Below are 20,454 nucleotides of genomic sequence, written 5' to 3'. Positions count from 1 at the left end.
ATGCCTTTGAAAGGAGGCAAGGTATGGAAATAAAACCTGTAACCTTGGTGTATGATATCCAATACCCATCTGTCTTGGGTAATCAAACTCCAGTTTTCCTTGTAGAGTGCCAACCTTCCTCCCAAAGGTGCTGCCAGGCAAGAAGGATCTGGCAGCTGAAAGGGTAGGTCATTGGGCCTGTTTAAAGGACTGGCCCCTGCCCTCACCGAAGATTGTGCAGGAGAACTCCCGTTCTAGGTCTGAAGGAGCTCTGAGCTCTGCCCCTACCACGTCTAGATCTACCCCTAGACTGTGAATCATAAGAACACCCCTTAGCAGGCCAATTCCTACTAAACTTGGAGGCTGGACTTGCAAAAAATCTTTAACAGCCTGCATAAACTTAGCCTTGTCTTCCATTTTCTTCAAGACTGACTCCACAGGTGAACCAAACAACACATCAGACTGCAAAGGAGCATCCAAAATCCTTGTCTTAACATGGTCAGATAAATTCTGATCCCTCAGCCAGGCGTGCCTGCGAAGAACTGACCCAGTGGCAGCCACCCTAGACGAGGCCTGTACAGCATCAAAACCACATTGCAAAGAATGCTTACCCACCTGTTCAGAGACATGAACCAAATCTTGTAATTCTTTACACTCAATGCCTTCCGCCAGAGCATCTACCTTAGACTTCAATTGAGAAAGAAGATAGTTTTGATATTTCAACATGTGAAACTGGCAATTCAAAGCCCTCATAGCTAAGGTGGAAGTATAGACTTTCTTTCCCCATCTATCCAAAGCTCTGGCCTTTTTATCTGGAGGAACCGGATTTTTTACAACAGAGGCCTTGACACCCTTAGGTCCCTGACTAACAGTTTCTGGGTCCGCCCTAGGACTCTTATAAAGATATTTATGAGCTTCAGGCACCCTGTAATACCTATCCGGTTTAACAGGAGCAGGAGGCAGAGAATCAGGATTAAGTGAAGCCTCTGCAAACACATCTTCCACAACATCCAGAACAGGAGGAATAGCCAAGGGCCTATGCTGGGGTAAAAGCAAAAATTCCCTAAGCCTTTTCCTGGAATCAGAGAAGTCCTGACCTTCCCACTTAAAATGTTCCCTCATGGAATGAAGAGTCTCTGAAAAAGAAAAATCCTCTGGAGGAGAAGCAGAAGGAGTCGAATCATCTGCATCAGAATCAGAATAAGGAGAGTACTCCTGCAAGTCTTCAGCCGAAGACTCTGAAACATCTGAAGCCTGCTCAAAACTCCCCAACTCTGGTTCCACCCTAGGCCTCTTATCAGGAGGGGGCAAAGAACCTCTAATCAAAGTAATTAAATCTTCAGCCATTTTAAGCATGTGCTTCTTGGGCACAGATCCTGAAGAACTAGGGGTGACACCTACAGAAGCTAAACCTGGCCTGCCTCTGGGAGAAGCCTTAGAAACAGAAGGAGAGGGCCTAACCACCCTAGGAAGGGAAGGGAGTACAGTAACCTGAGAAGCCCCTTCAGCCTGACCTGCCTCCTGAGAGGCCACATCCTGCAAAATCAAAGTCTCTCCCTGGGACTCCAGTGTAGCCTCGTGGAACCACCGGTTCCACTGAGCCTCTAAAGAACCGGCGTCCCGCACGACGACTCTTCCTGCCTGGGTTTAGCTGCTTTGTCTTTGCGCTTCTTGAAGAAGCCGGAGCATCCGGCGGCATCTTATAATTGCACCGCTTCCCAAGACCAACCTAGCACAATCTAACCTTAATAGCGCTTATTGAACCTAGCACAAAGCGACACCCAACAACGCCGTGCTCAGGCCCCAAACAAGGAATACACAAAGTATGATAATCTCTATGCGGTATCTGCTTCCCACAAGAAATACAGTTATTCACTTTTTCTGACATCCGGTAAACCACTGAGGCAAGAAAAACAAAATATTGTACTTAGCCAACTTTGACTCGGTCTGAAACTCCGACTTCGAAAAATTTCAGAACGCCGAACGGCACTTGCAACGCTGCTTCTGCATCGGACCATGCGGCAAAAAAGACTCAGGATATGACGTCGGTCATGCGCATATGTACCCTGACGTCCTGATGTCAGTCTTATGCGCCTTGACCGACGTCAGCCTAATACTTTGATATTCGGGCCGACCGAGGACAGTGGACTACCCAAGTGTAAGGACTGCAGCAATGTGAGATGAAGAACATCCAGTAAATACTGAGGAATGTGGTACGGTTGAAAGTTATGCCTATGTAATTGTCTACAATGTAAATAATCAATAAAGGATTTAAAAAAAACTACACTGACTGATAAATTGTAATTATTTAACATTTGATATTATACCAGTTAACTCTGGAGTTCTACAGTACTGTTTTTTTATACTGTACTCAGTTTCCCTGTGTAATGCAATGACTGGACTGCAACTTACTCCATCTGAAACTGTCTGGGAATAAATCTCAGCTAAGTATAAGTCAGAGTGAAGGAGTTTTTTAGCCTGAGCTTGGTTCTTTAATATAGTTACTAAAGTGTATTTTTAATATTCCATCAGTCTAACCACATACAGGATGCAATGTGAAATCTGAAAGAAATATGTAAAAGGAGGAACATATCTTTTGATATGGTTTCAGATAATAACCTTTTATACCCTTTTCCTTTATCAAATTTTGGAGTGCCTCCTTTCTATTCATGCTTTAATGGAAGTAGGATAAAGTACAGTTGTGTACATTCACCATAAATGTAGATGTTCGAGTGTATTCACTGTTGCAGTCATTAAATTTGAGTAATCTGTTGGCAGGTTGCCCTTAGTCAGCCTGAATAACAAAGTCTTGGGTCCTGTGTCAGTTGCTGTCTCCTCTTCCATGACGTCAGGTCGTCAGGGGTATAAAATATGCAGCAGACACCATTTTAATCCGTTTTTCTTGCCCCAGATGTCAGGTGCCCCCCAAATGGGGAGCAAACATATATATGTATAACTATAAATATATAAATGCACTTTAGAAAACATAAAATTTACCTTCAACTAAAAGCAAATACACCACAAAGGCTTTTGAGTATAGTGAAGGAAAGAAAAGGTATAGAAAGGGGGCTGGCGGGTGGGTAACCCGGACTGCAACAGTGAATACACTCGAACATCTACATTTATGATAAGTGTACACAACTGTACTATGTTCTTCGTGTTTCAATGTTGCAGTCATTACATTTGGGTAGAATCCCAAACCTATGGTTGGGAGGATGGAAATAAGCAGCTATAAGGCCCTGCAGGACTGCAGTGGCAAAGCCTGCCCTTCATTTAGAAAAGAGAGGTAAATGGCAATGCTTTGTGAATGTATGAACTGAGCTCCAAGTAGCAGCTTCTAGAATGTCTCTGGTAGGGACCCCTCTGAGAAAAGCTGCTGAAGTAGAGGCAGCCCTGGTGGAATGGGATCTGATCCCCTTGGGCACAGGTTTATCATGGTGCAGGTAGCAGAAACGAATGCAGTGGCTTATCCATTTAGAAATAGTCTGCTTTGATATAGCCTTCTCCTCTGATCCTGCAGCAAATGCCACCAGTAGTTGCATAGACTTTCTTAGAGATTTTGTCCTGTTTAAGTAGAATCTTAGTTGTCTGTGTACATCCAATGAACGCAGAATCCGCTCCCTCTTGTTCTGCGGATTTGGGAAGAAAGTTGGCAGGTGAATGGTCTGGTTAAGAGCCACACTGGATACCACCTTTGGCATAAAAGGATTGGTCCTGAGGGCCACCCTGTCTGGGTAGAAAATAATGAAAGGCTCCACTGCCATGAGAGCCTGTAGTTCTGAAACCCTTCTAGCTGAAGTGACTGCCAAGAGAAAGGCCGTCTTCCAAGAAAGAAATTTTATATCCGCAGTAGCTGCTGGTTCAAAAGGAGGTAGGGTGAGTTTTTCCAGCACAAAATTGAGGTCCCATGCAGGAGTTGGCGCTCTCCTGGGAGCCTTAAATTTTTGGCCCCTCTGAGGTACTGTTTTAGCAGGGGATGAGAGAAGAGGGGAGGCTCTGTGTTGTAATGAGCCGAGATGGCAGAGGCATGGATTTTTATTGAAGAAAATGATAGGCCCTAGTGAAGCATCTCAGTTAAGTATTGCAAAATCTGAGGAATATTAGGCTTTGCTGTGTCTATTCCTTGTGCTTGATTCCAAGCACAGAATCTCTTCCATTTATCAGCATAAGATTTTCTAGTACTAGGCTATCTGGCTTTCAAAATGACATCCATCACAGGTTTACTGAGAGATGTGGTTGGTGAAATTAGTTGATTATCCATGCTGCAAGATTCAGAATTTGGAGCTGAGTGTGCAGAATTTGATAGTTCTGCTGAGACAATAGGTGAGGTGTTTGAGGCAAGTACCACGGAGGAAGGTGTGACATATTCCTTAGAAGCGGGTACCAGTGTTGGCGAGGCCAGTCCGGAGCAATTAGAATCAGTTTTGGTTTTTCCTGTCTGACTTTTAGTTAAGACCTTGGTGAGTAGAGCCAGAGGGGGAAAGGCATAGACTGATAGGTCTTTCCAGCTGAAGGATAGAGCATCCACTTTCCATGCTTTTTTGTGATGAGTTCTTGTGCAGAATTTGTCCAAGTGATAGTTTTGGGGAGAGGCAAATAGATCGATGTCTGGGCTCCCCCATTTTTGTGTTAGCATGCTGAAGATTTGTGGATCCAGTTTCCATTCGTGTGGGTCCATACAATTTCTGCTTAGGTCGTCTGCCAGAGTATTTTGCTTTCCTGGCAGGAATTGAGCTTGAAGATGTATTTGGTAAGTCAAGGCTGTGTTCCACAAGGCCATGGCTAGTCAGCAAAGGGGGAAGGAATGGGTACCTCCCTGCTTGTTTATGTACCACATAACTGTGGTGTTGTCCATCTATCAGTAGCTGTTCGGGATGAAGGAAATCCTTGAAGGCTGTCAGAGCATTCTGCACAGCTAGCATTTCTTTCTGGTTGATATGTAGATGCATTTGGCTTGGGCTCCATTTGCCCTGAATGCATCTTCCTGCCAGGTGGGCCCCCCAAGCACAGTCTGATGCATCTGTAGTTAGGGTTTGGGTGGCAGGGGGTAGAATAAATGACAGTCCCTTGTTTTGGTAATATGTCTCTGCCCACCAAAGAAACTCCTGTTGCAGGCAGGAAATGAGAGGAATCATTGTTTCCAGGCTGTGACAATGTTGACTCCTTAAGCTTTTTAGATACCATTCCAGTTTCCTCATATGCAGTCTCACATATGGAATTAGTAGAATGCAGGATGCCATGAACCTCAAAGCCTGCAGAATTTGTCTTGCAGATAGCTGGGTTTTTGTTGCCATTTGTTTGAAGTATGTTGTCAATTGAATTTGTTTGTCTGGCATGAGGTAAGCCATCTGGGCAGTTGTATTCAAGCTTGCACCCAGGAATGTAATTATTTGAGAGGGTACCAGTTGTGATTTCTTTTCGTTTATGGTGTACCCCAGGCATGCTAGAAGCCTTTTTACAAATGCCAGATGTTGAAGAAGAGTGTCCTTGTCCTCTGCCTGAATGAGACAATCGTCCAGATAAGGATACATTTGAATGTTTCTTTGTCTGCAAAATGCAATTACTGGTGCCAGGCACTTTGTAAAGACCCTGGGCGCAGTATACAAGCCAAAGGGCAGTGCAGAGAATTAGTAATGCAAAAAGCCTGCTTTGAAGCGGAGGTATCTTCTGCAAGATTCCCTTATTGGGATATGCAGGTATGCCTCTTTTAAGTCTAGAGTTACCAACCAGGCATTCTTGCCTAGCATAGGCAGTAGCTGTTGTAAAGTCAGCATTTTGAATTTTGGAATGTCTAGGAACGCGTTTAGAATTGATAAGTCCAGAATTGGACGCCATGATTTGTCTTTTCTGGGTATGAGAAAAAGCCTTGAATAGAATTCTTGTCCTTTTTCCTTTTCTGGTACTGGGTGAATATCCCCCATATCCATGAGGGACATGACTTGTTTCTGGGCCTCTGTCCACTAGTTTGGTGGCAGATCTGGCCATTCGTCTGGAATTGGCAACGTGTGGAAATGAAATCTGTACCTCTAGGATACTAGGTCTAATACCCACTTGTCCTGGGTAATTAAATGCCAATTTTGAGCATGAAGTGCTAGTTTTCCTCCCAAGGGGGCTGCCAAAAGATAAGTGCATGGAGATGGCAGAGGAAAGTCATTGAGACTGCTTACTGTAGGGTTGTGCTTTGTTACCTCCAGATTTGGAGGTGGAAGCACCCCATTGCTTTGACCCGTACGATCACTGTGATTGATATCTGGAGCCTTTAGAGCTCCTGGGTTTGCCCTGAGTGGCTCTGTTGGACACAGGGAAGGACCAATTCTTAGTAGGCCAGTGCCTACTGAACCTGGGTGGCTACACTTGCAAGAAATCTTTTACAGTTTGCATAGATTTAGCTTTGTCTTCCATTTTCTTTAAAACCTCTTCTGCCTTATTGCCAAACAGACTGTCATGCTGTAAAGGGGCATCCAACAATTTAGCTTTAACATGATCAAGCAGATTTTGCTCCTTGAGCCGGGCATGTCTTCTTATCACAGATCCAGTTATGGCAACCCTGCAAGAGGCCTTAAAGGAATCAACACCACATTGCAAAGTATGCTTTCCAACCTGTTCTGCTGAATGCAATAAATCCTGTAACTCTATTTTCCACACAATCAGAAATCAACATGATTTTCTGTTTCAGTAAGGCCAAAACATGCTGTTAATATTTAAGCATATGAAACTGGCAGTTTAAAGCCCTGATTGCCAAGGTTGCAGACGTATAAACCTTCTTGCCCTATCTATCCAGCGCCCTGGAATCTCTATCAGAAGGGGTAGGATTTTTGGCTGTAGAAGCCTTAACACCCTTCGGACCCTGAGAAATAGTCTCAGGATCAGCAGCAGGATTTTTGAAAAGAAATTTGTGGGAGTCAGGAACCTTGTAATATCTGTCTGGCTTACTAGGAGCCGGAGACAGGGAATCAGGAGCCATGCTTGATTCAGAGAACACATCATCAACAATGTCTAATACAGGAGGTATTGCCAAAGGCCTATTCTGAGGAAGAAGAAAATCCCTAAGCCTCTTTTTTGATTCTGAGAAGTCCTGACTCTCCCAGTGAAAATGTTCCCTTAAAGTATGCAAAGTCTCTCCAAAAGAGTAATCCTCAGAAGGAGAAGCAGAAGGGATGGATTCCTCTGCATCAGAGTCCTCATAAGGTGGAACAGAAAATTCCTATCAGAAGAAATGGAAACCTGATCTGAAGATTCATAATCAGTGCCTTGCCTAGGCCTCTTAGCAGGAGGGGGGGGGTTGGGAACCCCTGATCAAGGTAATTAAATCCTCAGCCATTTTGATCATTTGTTTTTTAGACATAGGGGCCTGAGCACGTGGCTCATGCGTCGGTTTTTTAGACATAGAAGTTGGTTTTGGCCTTGTTTTTGATGATGGCATCAGTTTAATATAAAAATGTTGAGGCCTGAAAACACCATCAGAAGCCGGTGCCTGCTCAGCGGCTCCGGACCCATCCAAGGGAGAGACATCCGCAGGTTCAATACTTTCAGAATCTCATGGCATACCGGACTCTGAATGGGTCTCGGTAGAGGCCTGTGACTCAAAAGTAGCGGGTATCAGGGGCTGCAAAAGCGCCTCACTGAGTACCGGCGAACCAGCGACTGGCTTAGGAGAAGCTTTGTCGTAAGTTTTGGACCTCGATGGTCTGTCTCTGTCTTTTTCCTTGCGTTTTTTGTGAACTCCTGACATTTCAGGGTAGTTAACTCTTGAACCAAAATATTTAGAAGCAAAAATATACCAACGCTTAATAGTGCGTTGGTTAAATTTAGCACAAAACCGACAGCAAGGCACGTTGTGATCAGGGCCTAGGCAAGGAATACAGTACAAATGAAAATCATTATGAGGTATTTGCTTCCCACAAGTAATGCAGTTAACTTTTATTGACATCTGAAAGGAGCAAGAAAAAGTTTCCCCAACGGGGTACTTAGCTTTAGTTTGAAGACTTAGGTTCTGAAACTTGAAAATGAAAATTTCAGGAGTCGGCCGACCGGCACTTGCAAACTGCTTCTGCTTCGGGCACCGCGCGGCAAGAAAGACCGATTAAAATGGCGTCAGCTGCATGTTTTATATCCCTGACGACCTGACGTCATGGAAGAGGAGACAGCAACCGACGCAGGACCCAAGACTTTGTTATTTAGGCTGACTGAGGGCAACCTGCCAGCAGATTACCCAAATGTAATGACTGCAACAGTGAAACACGAAGAGCATCTTGAACTGCGCAAAAGTATATGCCAAAGGAGAAATATTCAATGACTCACAAGTAATACAAATTCCTCTATTCTAGAGATCACCCTTGCCTAATGTACATAATTACAGTTTTAGCTTGCATTTTGTATTTTCTACTTACACACCAGCAAAGTGTACAGGGCATGATTCATAAAGGCTTACCACAACTTCGAAGCCTTAACTCAGAAAATTTCAACATAGTGGTAATCCTTGATGAATGATTCACAGACTGCTCTCCTACTCAAAAATTTCCCTGGTGGTGGCTACAGTGCAGAGCATGGTCTCACTGGGGAAGTTGTATGCTAATGTGTCAGTCTGGAGGAGAAGTTAATGCTAATTATCCACGTTCTCTTCCCTGATACTGGGGCTCTGGTTAACCTGGTAAAGAGATGCAGAGAACCCCAATGCTCAGTTCAGATTCTCCTCTTGGAGGAAACAGGGAACACTCTCTTTTTGCCTGTACTACAGTGATGTGTGGGCTAATACTGAGAACACCACTGTGATCAAGTCTGACAGTGCAGTGTCTGATTCAGAAACATGACAATGAGCTACTAATTTGGTGTTTCTCTGTGTGGCATGCCAGTGTTTCTGAACTGGCCATCATGCTAAATGTGGAACATACTTCGACTAATCAAAGTTGGCATATAGAATCATTCTGAATCCCAAGGACACAGAGCTGATGGACACCTACAGCTGTAATAGTGGACTTCTGTAGCGCATCAAAATGTGTCAACATCTGACTGTCCAGAGATGATGATGCAAATGAAATACAATTTACTTCTTATTACGGATTTAATTTAATGAAAACTTTCACCTGTTCTAAAGAATGTACAAAATGGGGTACATAAAAAAACTACAAATACTACTGTTACTATCAAAAAAACAGTACATATAGTATTCCTAAGAAATGAAAAGAAAGTAACCATTATAAAAAGACAGCTATTACAGAAAAAATGAGGATAGATTTGCACTGCTCCACACACACAAAGTACAGTTGTGTACCTACCATAAATGTAGATGTTTGAGTGTATTCACTGTTGCAGTCATTACTCTTGGGTTATCCTGCTGGCAAGATACCCTCAGTCGGCCAGAATTCCAAAGTCTAGGTCTGGCGTCAGTTGCTGTTGCCTCTTCCCTGACGTCAGTGAGCCAGGGGTATAAAAGATGCAGCTGACGCCATTTTCTTCAGTTTTTCTTGCCCCAGATGTCAGGTGCCCCCAAATTGGTAGGCTGAAAAATATGCCATTAAAACTCCATGCACAAAAATAACATTTTCTTTATCTACAAGCAAATACACCAAATAGGTTGTATAGGATAGAGAAGTGCCGATAAGTCCCAGCAAAGAGAAGGGGGATGGTGGGAGGGTAACCTGGACTGCAACAGTGAATACACTCGAACATCTACATTTATGGTAGGTACACAACTGTACTATGTTCATCGTGTTTCACTGTTGCAGTCATTACTCTTGGGTTGAATCCCAAAGTTGAGGATGGGTGGCTGGGCTAAATAGTATTAGGAGAGGCTATGAGGCTCTGCAGAACTGCAGTGGCAAAGCCTGCTCTGGACTTAGAGTAAAGAGGTAAGTGGTAGTGTTTTGTGAAAGTGTGCACTGAACTCCAAGTTGCAGCCTCTAAGATATCTTTGGTTGGTACTCCTCTGAGGAAGGCTGCTGAAGTGGCTGCTGCTCTGGTGGAATGAGGCCTAATGCTCTTAGGCACTGATTTGCCATGTTGAGAATAGCAGAAACAGATGCAATGGCCTATCCATTTAGAAATAGTCTGTTTGGAGATAGCTTTTCCTTGTGCTCCTGCAGCAAATGACACTAAAAGTTGCTCAGTCTTTCTGAAAGCTTTAGTTCTGTCCAAGTAGAAGCGTAACTGCCTGTGTATGTCCAAAGAATGCAGAATTTTCTCACCTTTTTTCTGTGGATTTGGATAAAAGGTAGGCAAGTGAATGGTTTGGTTGAGGGCCACACTGGATACCACCTTAGGCATAAATGTAGGATTTGTCCTCAGAGACACCCTGTCTGGATGAAAAATGATAAAAGGTTCCACAGCCATGAGGGCTTGTAACTCCGAGACTTGCCTTGTTGAGGTTATTGCTAGGAGTAGAGCTGTTGTCCAGAATAAGAATTTTATATCTGCTGTTGAAGCTGGCTCGAAAGGAGGCAGTGTGAGTTTTTCCAATACATAATTGAGGTCCCAGTCAGGAATTGGTGCTCTCCTTGGAGGCCTAATAGTTTTGGCCCCTCTGAGGTACTGCCTTATTAAAGGATGAGAAAAGATAGGTGGTTCTGTATTGTAATGGGCTGAAATGGCAGAGGCATGAATCTTAATTGATGAGAAAGAAAGGCTTTTGTTCAGCATCTCAGTTAGGTATTGTAAAATCTGAGGTATATTTGGTACACACGTGTCAATGCCTTGTTCCTGGCTCCAAGCACAGAATCTCTTCCATTTTTCTGCACACGATTTTCTGGTACTGGGCCTCCTGGCCTCCAAGATAACATCCATAACAGCTTTTGAAAGAGGTGTGCTCTGAATGGTTACATTATCCGCCATGCAGCCAGATTTAAGGTCCCGAGTTGGCTGTGCAGGATCTGATCGTTTTGTTGGGTCAGCAAGTGAGAAGTTTGAGGCAATATCCATGCTGGACCTTGAGACAAGCTCTTTAGGACTGGGTACCAGTGCTGGCGTGGCCAGTCTGGTGCAATCAGTATCATTTTTGGCTTCTCTCGTCTGACCTTTAGGAGTACCCTGGGAAGGAGAGGCTTTGGAGGAAAGGCATATACTGTTAGGTTTTTCCAGCTGAAGGATAGGGCGTCCACTTTCCATGCTTGATTGTGATAAATCCTTGTGCAAAATCTCTGCAATTGGTAGTTGTGGGGGGAGGCAAATAGATCTGTATCTGGGCACCCCCATTTCCTTATTATCATGCTGAAGACTTGTGGATCCAGTTTCCATTCGTGGGGATCCATGAGATTTCTGCTTAGTTCGTCTGCCAGAGTATTTGTTTTTCCTGGCAGGAATTGTGCTTGCAGGTGAATTTGAAAAGCCAATGCTGTGTTCCATAAGGTCACTGCTTGTCTGCAGAGGGGGTAGGAATGTGTACCTCCCTGCATATTTATGTACCACATGACCGTAGTATTGTCTGTCTTTATCAGTAGCTGTCCTGGATGAAGCAGGTCCTTGAAAGCTGTCAGGGCATTTTGAACAGCTAGCATCTCTTTTTGATTGATGTGTAGATGCATCTGGTTTGCAAGCCATGTGCCCTGAATACATTTTCCTGCCATATGGGACCCCCAGGCATATTCTGATGCATCCGTTGTTAGTGTCTATCTGGCTGTGGGTAAACTGAATGGCAGACCCTTGTTGTGGTGACAGGCTTCTGCCCACCATCGAAACTCCTGTTGTAGGCAGAGAATGAGGGTAATTACTGTCTCCAGGCTGTGGCAATGCTGAGTCCAAACATTTTTTAGATACCACTGAAGTTTCCTCATATGCAGTCTGGCATATGGAATTAGTAGAATGCAGGATGACATGAAACCCAGGGCCTGCAGGATTTTCCTTGCAGATAAGTGGGTTTTTGTTGCCAATTTCTTAAAGTAAGAAGTCAGTTGCTTTTGTTTGTCTGGCGTGAGATAAGCCATCTGGGCAGTTGTATTTAAGCTTGCACCCAGGAATATTATCTCTTGAGAGGTCACTAGTTTTGATTTATTTTCGTGTACTGTGTACCCTAGGCCAGTTAGTAATCTTTTTACAAACGCCAGATGCTGTAAAAGAATGTCTTTGGTCTCTGCTTGAATTAGGCAGTCGTCCAAGTAGGGATATATTTGAATTCCTCTGTCTGCAAAATGCAATTATTGGTGCCAGGCATTTTGTGAAGACCCTGGGCACAGTAGATAAGCCAAAGGGCAGTGCAGAGAATTGGTAATGCATTGAGCCAGCTATGAATCTGAGGTATCTTCTGCAAGATTGTCTGATTGGGACATGCAGGTATGCCTCTTTTAGGTCCAAAGTTACGAGCCAAGCCTTTTTGCCCAGCATGGGCAGTAGCTGCTGTAGAGTCAACATCTTGAATTTTGGAACTTCCAGAAACGTATTTAGTATAGATAGGTCCAGTATTGGTCTCCAGGTTCTGTCCTTTCTGGATACTAGGAAAAGTCTGGAGTAAAATCCTTGCCCCTGCTCTTGTTGTGGTACTTGCTGAATGGCCCTCATGTCCATGAGGGCTGTAATTAGTTTTTGTTTCTCTGCCCATTGATTGTGTGGCAGGTCTGGCATACCTTTTGGCCTTGGTAGAGTGTAAAAATGGAACCTGTAGCCTTGGGACACTATGTTCAGGACCCATTTGTCTTGGGTAACCATTTGCCAATTTGACGAAAAAAGTGCTAGTTTTCCCCCTAAGGGGGCTTTCAAAAGAAAAGTGCTTGGATCTGGCAGAGGAAAGTCATTGGGACTGTTTCCTGTAAGGTTGTGATTTGTCTTCTCCGCTTTTGGAGGTAGGAGCACCCCATTGTTTAGGCCAATATGAGCCTTGGGGCTGAGATCTGCCTCTCGAACGCCTGTATCTGCCTCTTTGTGGTCTATCTGACACTGGAAAGGACCAACTTTTAGAAGGCCAGTTTCTGCTAAACCTGGGTGGCTGTACCTGTAAGAAATCCTTGACTGTCTGCATGGATTTTGCTTTATCCTCCATTTTTTTCAACACCTCTTCTGCTTTAGTACCAAACAAAGTATCATGCTGCAATGGTGCATCTAATAATTTTGCTTTAACATGATCAGGCAGATTCTGTTCCTTTAACCAAGCATGCCTTCTAATAACAGAACCTGTAACAGCGGCCCTGCAAGAGGCCTCCAATGAATCATAACCACATTGCAAAGTATGCTTTCCCACTTGTTCAGCTGCATGCAATAAATCCTGCAATTCCTTGTTCTCTGAACATTCAGTATTTGTCAACAATTTCTATTTAAGCAGTGACATCAAATATTGCTGATATTTAAGCATATGAAACTGACAATTTAAAGCCCTTACAGCCAAGGTAGCAGAAGTGTAGACTTTTTCCCCATCTGTCTAGAGCCCTAGAATCCCTATCAGAGGGGACAGGGTTTTTTGCAGTGGAAGCTTTAACCCCTTTGGGACCTTGAGATATAGTTTCTGGGTCAGCAGCGGGGTTCTTATATAGGAATTTATGAGAATCTGGAACCCTGTAGTATCTATCTGGCTTAGCAGGTGCAGGGGGTAAAGAGTCAGGGGACAGGCCGGACTCTGAAAATACATCTACAATGTCTAAAACGGATGGAATAGCAAGAGGTCTATGCTGAGGGAGTAGCAGAAAGTCTCTGAGCCTTTTCTTAGATTCAGAATAATCTTGGCTCTCCCAGTGGAAATGCTCCCTCATGGTATGCAGGGTTTCCCCAAAAGAATAATCCTCAGGAGGAGAGGCTGAAGGAAGGAATTCTTCAGCATCAGAATCCTCATAGAGAAGCATGGAGTAATCCTGTTCAGAAGAGGAATCAGAGGAAATAGAAACAGGATCAGAAGAATCATACTCTGTCCCTTGCCTAGGCCTCTTATCAGGAGGGTGATGGGAGCCCCTGATCAAAGTAATTAGGTCTTTGGCCATTTTGAGCATCTGTTTTTTAGGCATGGAAGTCTGAGTAGGAGAATGCTGTACTTGTTTTTTTGTCTTTAGAGCTGCTTTAGTCTTTGTCTTTGAAGCTGAAGATGGCTTAATATATAGTTGTGTAGGTCTGAAGACACCCTCAGAAGCCGATGCCTGCTCAGCGGCTCCGGACCCATCTGAGGGAATAATTTCCGAGTGTCCAATACCTTGAGTATCCAGAGGTCCAGTCGGCTCCACGTGGGAGTCGGAAGCAGCCTGTGGCTCTGAGGTAGCGGGCGCCAGAGGCTGCGAAAGTGCCTCCCAGAGAACCGGCGACTGGCCTAGCAGAGGCCTCGTCGTCGGTTTTGGACCACGGATGCCTATCATTTTCCTTGTCCTTGCGTTTTTTGTGAACTCCGGTTGTCGGCTGGTCCAATGGCATTATATAATTAAATCTTCGGCCAAAGTAATGAAATGCAAAATCAAACCGACGCTTAATAGTGCGTTGGTTAAATCTAGCACAAAACCGACAGCTAGCAACGTTGTCATCAGGGCCTAGGCAAGGAATACAGTAAGAGTGAAAATCCTTAAGAGGTATTTGCTTCCCACAAGAAATACAATTGTTAACTTTTTCTGACATCAGTCTGGAGTAAGAAAAAAGTTTCCCCAATGGGGTATTTGGCTTTAATGAAGACTTCGGTTCTGAAATTCGGATTTGAAAATCTCAGGAGTCGGCCAACCGGCACTTCTGAACTGCTTTTGCTTCGGGCACTGCGCAGCAAAAAAGACTAAAGAAAATGGCGTTGGCTGCATCTTTTATACCCCTGGCGCACGGACGTCAGGGAAGAGGCGATGGCAACCGACGCCGGACCTAGACTTTGGAATTCTGGCCGACTGAAGGTAGCCTGCTAGCAGGATAACCCAAGAGTAATGACTGCAACAGTGAAACACGATGAACATCAATATGATATATACCACTCTATCACTTGACAATGTGAGATACAGAAAAGAACTCCATTTTTACAGATGTAAATTACCTCCAACAATTAAGGAAAGAAAGCTACCACATGCAAGTAATTCAGTGTACCTAATGAATTAAAAAACAAATGACATGCTTCAAACCTCATAACTGCTGCCTTTCCAAAACATTTTAATTTCACCACGTCTCCAAGCAATGACTGTGCTGGTTATGATAGTAAAAGGCACAAGATAGAGTAAAGCTGGTTGTCCCATTTTTGTCAAGATGAGAACTGTGAAGGCTATCACCATGCCAACTGCATATGCTGTCAAAACAAAAAGCTTTCAATATAACAACTGTTTGATTGAGAAGCTATCTGTTGCTATTGATGATTTTAATAATATTAAGCTACATTTTATAGCAAAGTGAGTTTAAGAGACAGACAAGCAAGATGGCAATCACTTCATATAACAAAATGCAGAAAAAGCAAGAGCTATAATAAAATGAATGTGACAAACATGATTTCCAATAGAACATACCTAAAGTGCAAGATATAAAATAGATGCGAGAATCAATCCGAACATCAAATCTTCGACAATAAGCAATCAACAATCCTATAGGAAAAATAGTAAAATATGAGTTAGTTTTGTCTTTTTTGTGTGTTACACTGTAAAACAAAACTTAGAATGGCACATTCCTTAGCATTTTAAGCAAAACAACCTGTGTGCTGACATAACAAATTAAAACATTTTACAGAGTTTGGAGTACTTGGCGTAAATCTAGATTTGTAAACAGAGCTCCATCTGCAGGAATTGACGGGACTTGCCTTGCAGGCATCAAGACTGCTTGGCAGACAACTTTCTCATTTTATTGACACTACTTCTTTTATTCCATAACACAGTGCTTTCTCCTGCTTCTCTAATGCTGGAACAAAAGAAAGTAGACAGGACAAATTACATTAGGAGCACATGCAGGGGAATTTTGAGAGAGTGAGAGAGAGAGAGAGAGAGAGAGAGAGAGAGAGATGTTTACATCTGATGCCATAAAAATCCAGCTGCAGGAATGGTAAGAACACAGAAACCAGCAAAACCACCAGGATGGCTGCCTTAAGGAAACATATCCTTAATCACTATGACTAGAAAGGAAGATCTAGATCAAGAACTGGCATCCAGCTTTTGCTGCTTTGCAAAGATTTTCACTCAAGACCTAATTCCTGACACAAGATCAACTAAAGCAGTTTTTCAAAAGAAAGTAGGGGATGTGGCAACAGCTGTGGTAGAATGCAATACTGGGAAACAGTGTAGGGCTTTGCCATATTTGTTTAAATAAAAAGCAATACAGTTACAAAACGACAGCTGTGTGCCCTTCTTGCATGTGTGATCCACAGCAAAGGAGGAGCACCTTTTGACATTGTTAGGACGAACACCCGTCCTCAGAACAATGTGGCTGAATGTGTGACCAAGGGGAACAGACAGCAAATTCAAACTTGTAGTACCTCAGTGTAATTCCTCTATGCTGAGGTACAGCAATCTCATAACTGGGGTGTGTGCGCGCGCGTGTGTATAGAGATATACATCCATATTGCTTGCAAAGGCTCCAGGGCTATTATAGCCTAGTACACATCTATAAACCTATATGGAAAATTGAAAATTCACCCTGGGGATCACTCCAGTGGTTCTACTTGACAGAGGCACTTGGAACTAAGGTCAGGTGGCATGATGCCAGGGTAATCCTATGGGCTAGGCTTGTAAAGGCTCCAGGGCCATTAGCCTAGTACACAGCTATGAACCTATATGTATATGTATGTATGTATGTATGTGTATATATATATATATATATATATATATATATATATATACATACATACATATTACAGTGGATATAAAAAGTGTACACCCCCCCCCGTTAAAATGCCAGGTTTTTGTGATATAAAAAAATGAGACAACATAAATCATTTTTACAACTTTTCCCACCTTTAATGTGACCTATAACCTGTACAATTCAACTGAAAAACAAACAAATCTGTAAAGTGAAAAAATGTATAAAAAAATGTACAATAAGCTGGTTGCACAAGTGTGCACACCCTTAAACTAATACTTTGCTGAAGCACCTCCTGATTTAACTGCAGCATTCAGTCTTCTTGGGTACACAACTGCCATCAACTAAAGAGACTGATTAACCCCAAATAAAGTTCAGCTGTCCTAGTAGGATTTTCCTGGCATTCATTCAGTTGCCTGCTACAGCAAAAGCCATGGTTTGCAGAGAGCTTACAAAGCATCAAAGGGATCTCATTGTTGAAAGGTATCAGTCAGGAGAAGGGTACAAAAAAATTTCCACAGCATTGGATACACCATGGAACACAGTGAAGACAGTCATCAAAAAGTGGAGAAAATATGGGAAAACAGTGACGTTGCATAGTTCTGGACATCCCTCCAAAACCGATGAAAAGACAAGATGAAAACGGGTCAGGGAGGCTGCCAAGAGACCTACAGCAACAACGAAGGAGCTGCAGGAATTTCTGGCAAGTACTGGTAGTGTACTACATGTGACAACAATCTCCCGTATTCTCCATATATCTGAACTATGGGGTAGGGTTGCAAGACATAAGAAAAAACATCCAGGCCCAGTTAAAATTTACAAAACAATACATCAAGACTCCCCAAAGCATGTGGAAAAATGTGTTATGGTCTGATGAGGCCAAGGTTGAATCTTTTGGCCACAATTCCAGAAGGTATGTTTGGTGCCAAAAACAACACTTTGCATCACCTAAAGAACACCATCCCCACGGTGAAGCATGGTGGCAGCAGTATCATGCTTTGGGGTTGCTTTTCTTCAGCTGGAACTGGGGCTTTAGTCAAGGTGCAGAGAATTACGAACAGTTCCAAATACCAGTCACTTTTGGCCCAAAACCTTCAGGCATCTGCTAGAAAGTTGAAGATGAAGAGGAATTTCACTTTTCAACACAACATTGACCCCAAGCATGCCTCCAAATCAACAAAAGAATGGCTTCAGCAGGAGAAAATTAAAGTTTTAGAATGGCCCAGCAAGAGCCCAGACCTAAATTCCAATAGTAAAATCTGTGGGGTGACCTGAAGAGGGCTGTGCACAAGAGATGCCCTTGCAATCTGACAGATTTGGAGGTTTTTGCAAGGATGAGTGTGCAAATATTGCCAAGTGAAGATGTGCCATGCTGTTAGACTCCTACCCAAGAAGACTGAAGGCTGTAATTAAATCAAAAGGTGCCTCAGCAAAGTATTAGTTTAAGGGTGTGCACACTTATGCAACCAGCTTATTGTACTTTTATTTTTTATATTTTTTCTCTTAACAGAGTTGTTAGTTTTTCAATTGAATTGTACAGGTTACAGGTCACATTAAAGATGAGAAAAGTTTTGAAATGATTTATTGTGGTCTCATTTTTTTTAATATCACAAAAATTAAAGGTCACAGGTAGCTGCGAGCTCAAATGGGGGTTGAAAAAGGAAATGCAGCACTAGACTTAGGTCACAAGGAGAAGTAGGATCTTTAAAGGGAGGCCTTAAAAGTAGAATACCTCTTAAAAATGCTTTGCTTAACTTATGAGATGCTACAGACCAATTTACCTCAACATGAAAATTTGATACTGCTGCTAATTGGACTAACTGTGGAAGAATTAGCTCCATCAAAGAGATGTGATAAAAAAATCCAATGCATTATGTATGGGAGCTGTAAAAGGTTCAATGTTACATTTTTGAGCCCAAAAACAGAAATCTTTTCCATTTGCTGGAGCATAGCTTCCTGGTGGAAGGTTTATGGGAAGACATCAAAATATAATGTATAGGGGAACATCGCAATGGTTGTCTGGCTATCGATGGAATTGGAGAAGCAAAGCAGTCAAGCCTGAGGTTTGTCAAGTCTGGGTGTATCACTGCTCTTGGATGAGACAGAAGGTCCAGAGTTGGATCCAGAAACCAAGGTGGTTGAATCAAATTAAGCCAAAGAAAGGGAAACCCAGTCTGTCAAGGCCAATGAAGAGCAAAGAGGATGACTTTGTTCTTCAAGTCTGGAGGCTTTCTGAAAGAATTTGTGAATTAAAGGAGTGGGAAGATAAGCGTACAGGAGACTGGAAGGCCAATCGTGAAGTATAGCATCCTACCGAAATTCGCCCCTCTGGGGGATCAGGGCAACGTAGCTGCTGCACTTGTTGTTTTGGGGGGAAGTGGAAGGACCACAGCAACCCCAAATGATGGAAGATCTTGTCCACAATTTCCTTGTGTAGGACCATTCATGAGGTAGAAGAATGCACCTGGCTCAGGTTGCCTGCCATCACATTGGATTTCCCCTGTATGTGAGAGGTGCTACGAGAAAGTGGTTGGGAAGAGATCACCCATTGCCACACTCGGAGCTTTTTGACATAGTGGGCAGGATTTCGTTCCTCCCTGTTTGTTGATGAACCAGAAGACTGACATGTTGTCTGACTGTACTGCAATTGTCCCCAAAGGGAGAGCACTCGGAAATGTCTGCAACGCTAAGAGCACTGCTCTCATGTCTATGACATTTATATACAATTTGGCATTCTTGCAGGACCATGTGCCTTGGACTGTCTACTCCAGATAATACCCCCCCAGATGGGAAGCATCCACGATCACTGTGGCCTTGGGCTAAGGGGAATTAATGGGCAACCTTGTAGAACCTGGTCTGAATGAATCCATTTTAGATCTCTCTTGCAAAGGCTGGCGATCTAATCTTGTATGACACAGGTCGATAAAGAATTGATGACTGAGAAGGTAAAATTCACTGCAAAAGTCTCATATAAAACCTGGCTAGAGATACCAACGTTATTGTTGCTGCCATCAATTCCAGAGTATGAAGGACCAATTGGGCAGAAATTAAGGTGCTGCAAATTATTTTTTTGACTTAATCTTATAGTTTGAACCCTTAGTAATGGAAGGGAAGCAACAGTTGTCTTTGTTTTGAGAATTGCTCCTATAAACTTGACTTTTGACCACCACATTGCCTCCATTGTACAGAAGGCTTTCTACATGGCCCACCTCATAAATAAGGGTATTTCATCCAGGAACAAGGAGGTCAAAACATCCCTGTACTCCCCCCTTATCAAACCCATCATCAAGTACAGTGCCCCCTTCGGCATGTACCTTGCCAAGCACATGCAGCAGTTGGAGAGACCACAGAGGTTCCTGACCAAGAAAATCCAGGGTCTCAAACAACTTTCCTATACAGACAGGATAAAAGCCCTGTCCCTCTACTCAGTCTCATACAGACTGCTAAGAGGTGACCTGTGTCTGGCATATAAGGCCATTTCAGACCCAGCCTTGATGGAGTTGCTGCACATCTGTAAGACAAACTCCACTTGCACAACCCACATGCAAAGCCTTAACTTGGTCTCTGACATTAATAGAACTTGTTGGCAGGATAGATTTGTGTCCCAAAGACTCTCCCATCTGTGGAATAGACTCCCTCTCTATGTCAAGCACCTAGTAAGTGTAGCATATATTCACTTTTGAGGAACCTGGATGACTGGATGGGAAACAGAAAATATACCCCTGGGATCCCACCTGTGTCCCTGCTGGACAGGGGAAACAGGTGTTGACTTTGAGGGAACAAGAGCAAAATTCTTGTTAGGCTTATAACGTCCTCTGAGCCAATAGC

At 43.3% G+C, this 20,454-nt stretch overlaps 1 protein-coding gene across 4 annotated transcripts in view; it reads right to left on the bottom strand.

The window, feature by feature from the left end:
- SPPL2A (signal peptide peptidase like 2A) overlaps positions 1-20,454 on the bottom strand; it is a 1,262,472-nt gene that overhangs the window by 122,841 nt on the left and 1,119,177 nt on the right. For all 4 annotated transcript variants that reach the window (XM_044077635.1, XM_044077634.1, XM_044077636.1 and 1 more), the window contains 2 exons: positions 15,348-15,422; positions 14,973-15,133 (listed from right to left, as the gene is read on the bottom strand). In XM_044077635.1, coding sequence (XP_043933570.1) covers positions 14,973-15,133; positions 15,348-15,422 — 236 coding nt within the window. The remainder of the gene's footprint in view (positions 1-14,972; positions 15,134-15,347; positions 15,423-20,454) is intronic.

This window comes from Protopterus annectens, chromosome 7.part0 (assembly GCF_019279795.1).
Source record: "Protopterus annectens isolate FY-2018-M chromosome 7.part0, PAN1.0, whole genome shotgun sequence".
Taxonomy (NCBI): domain Eukaryota; kingdom Metazoa; phylum Chordata; order Ceratodontiformes; family Protopteridae; genus Protopterus; species Protopterus annectens.
The sequence above is the reverse complement of the archived record's forward strand: the minus strand, read 5'-3'. Positions and strand labels throughout refer to the sequence as shown.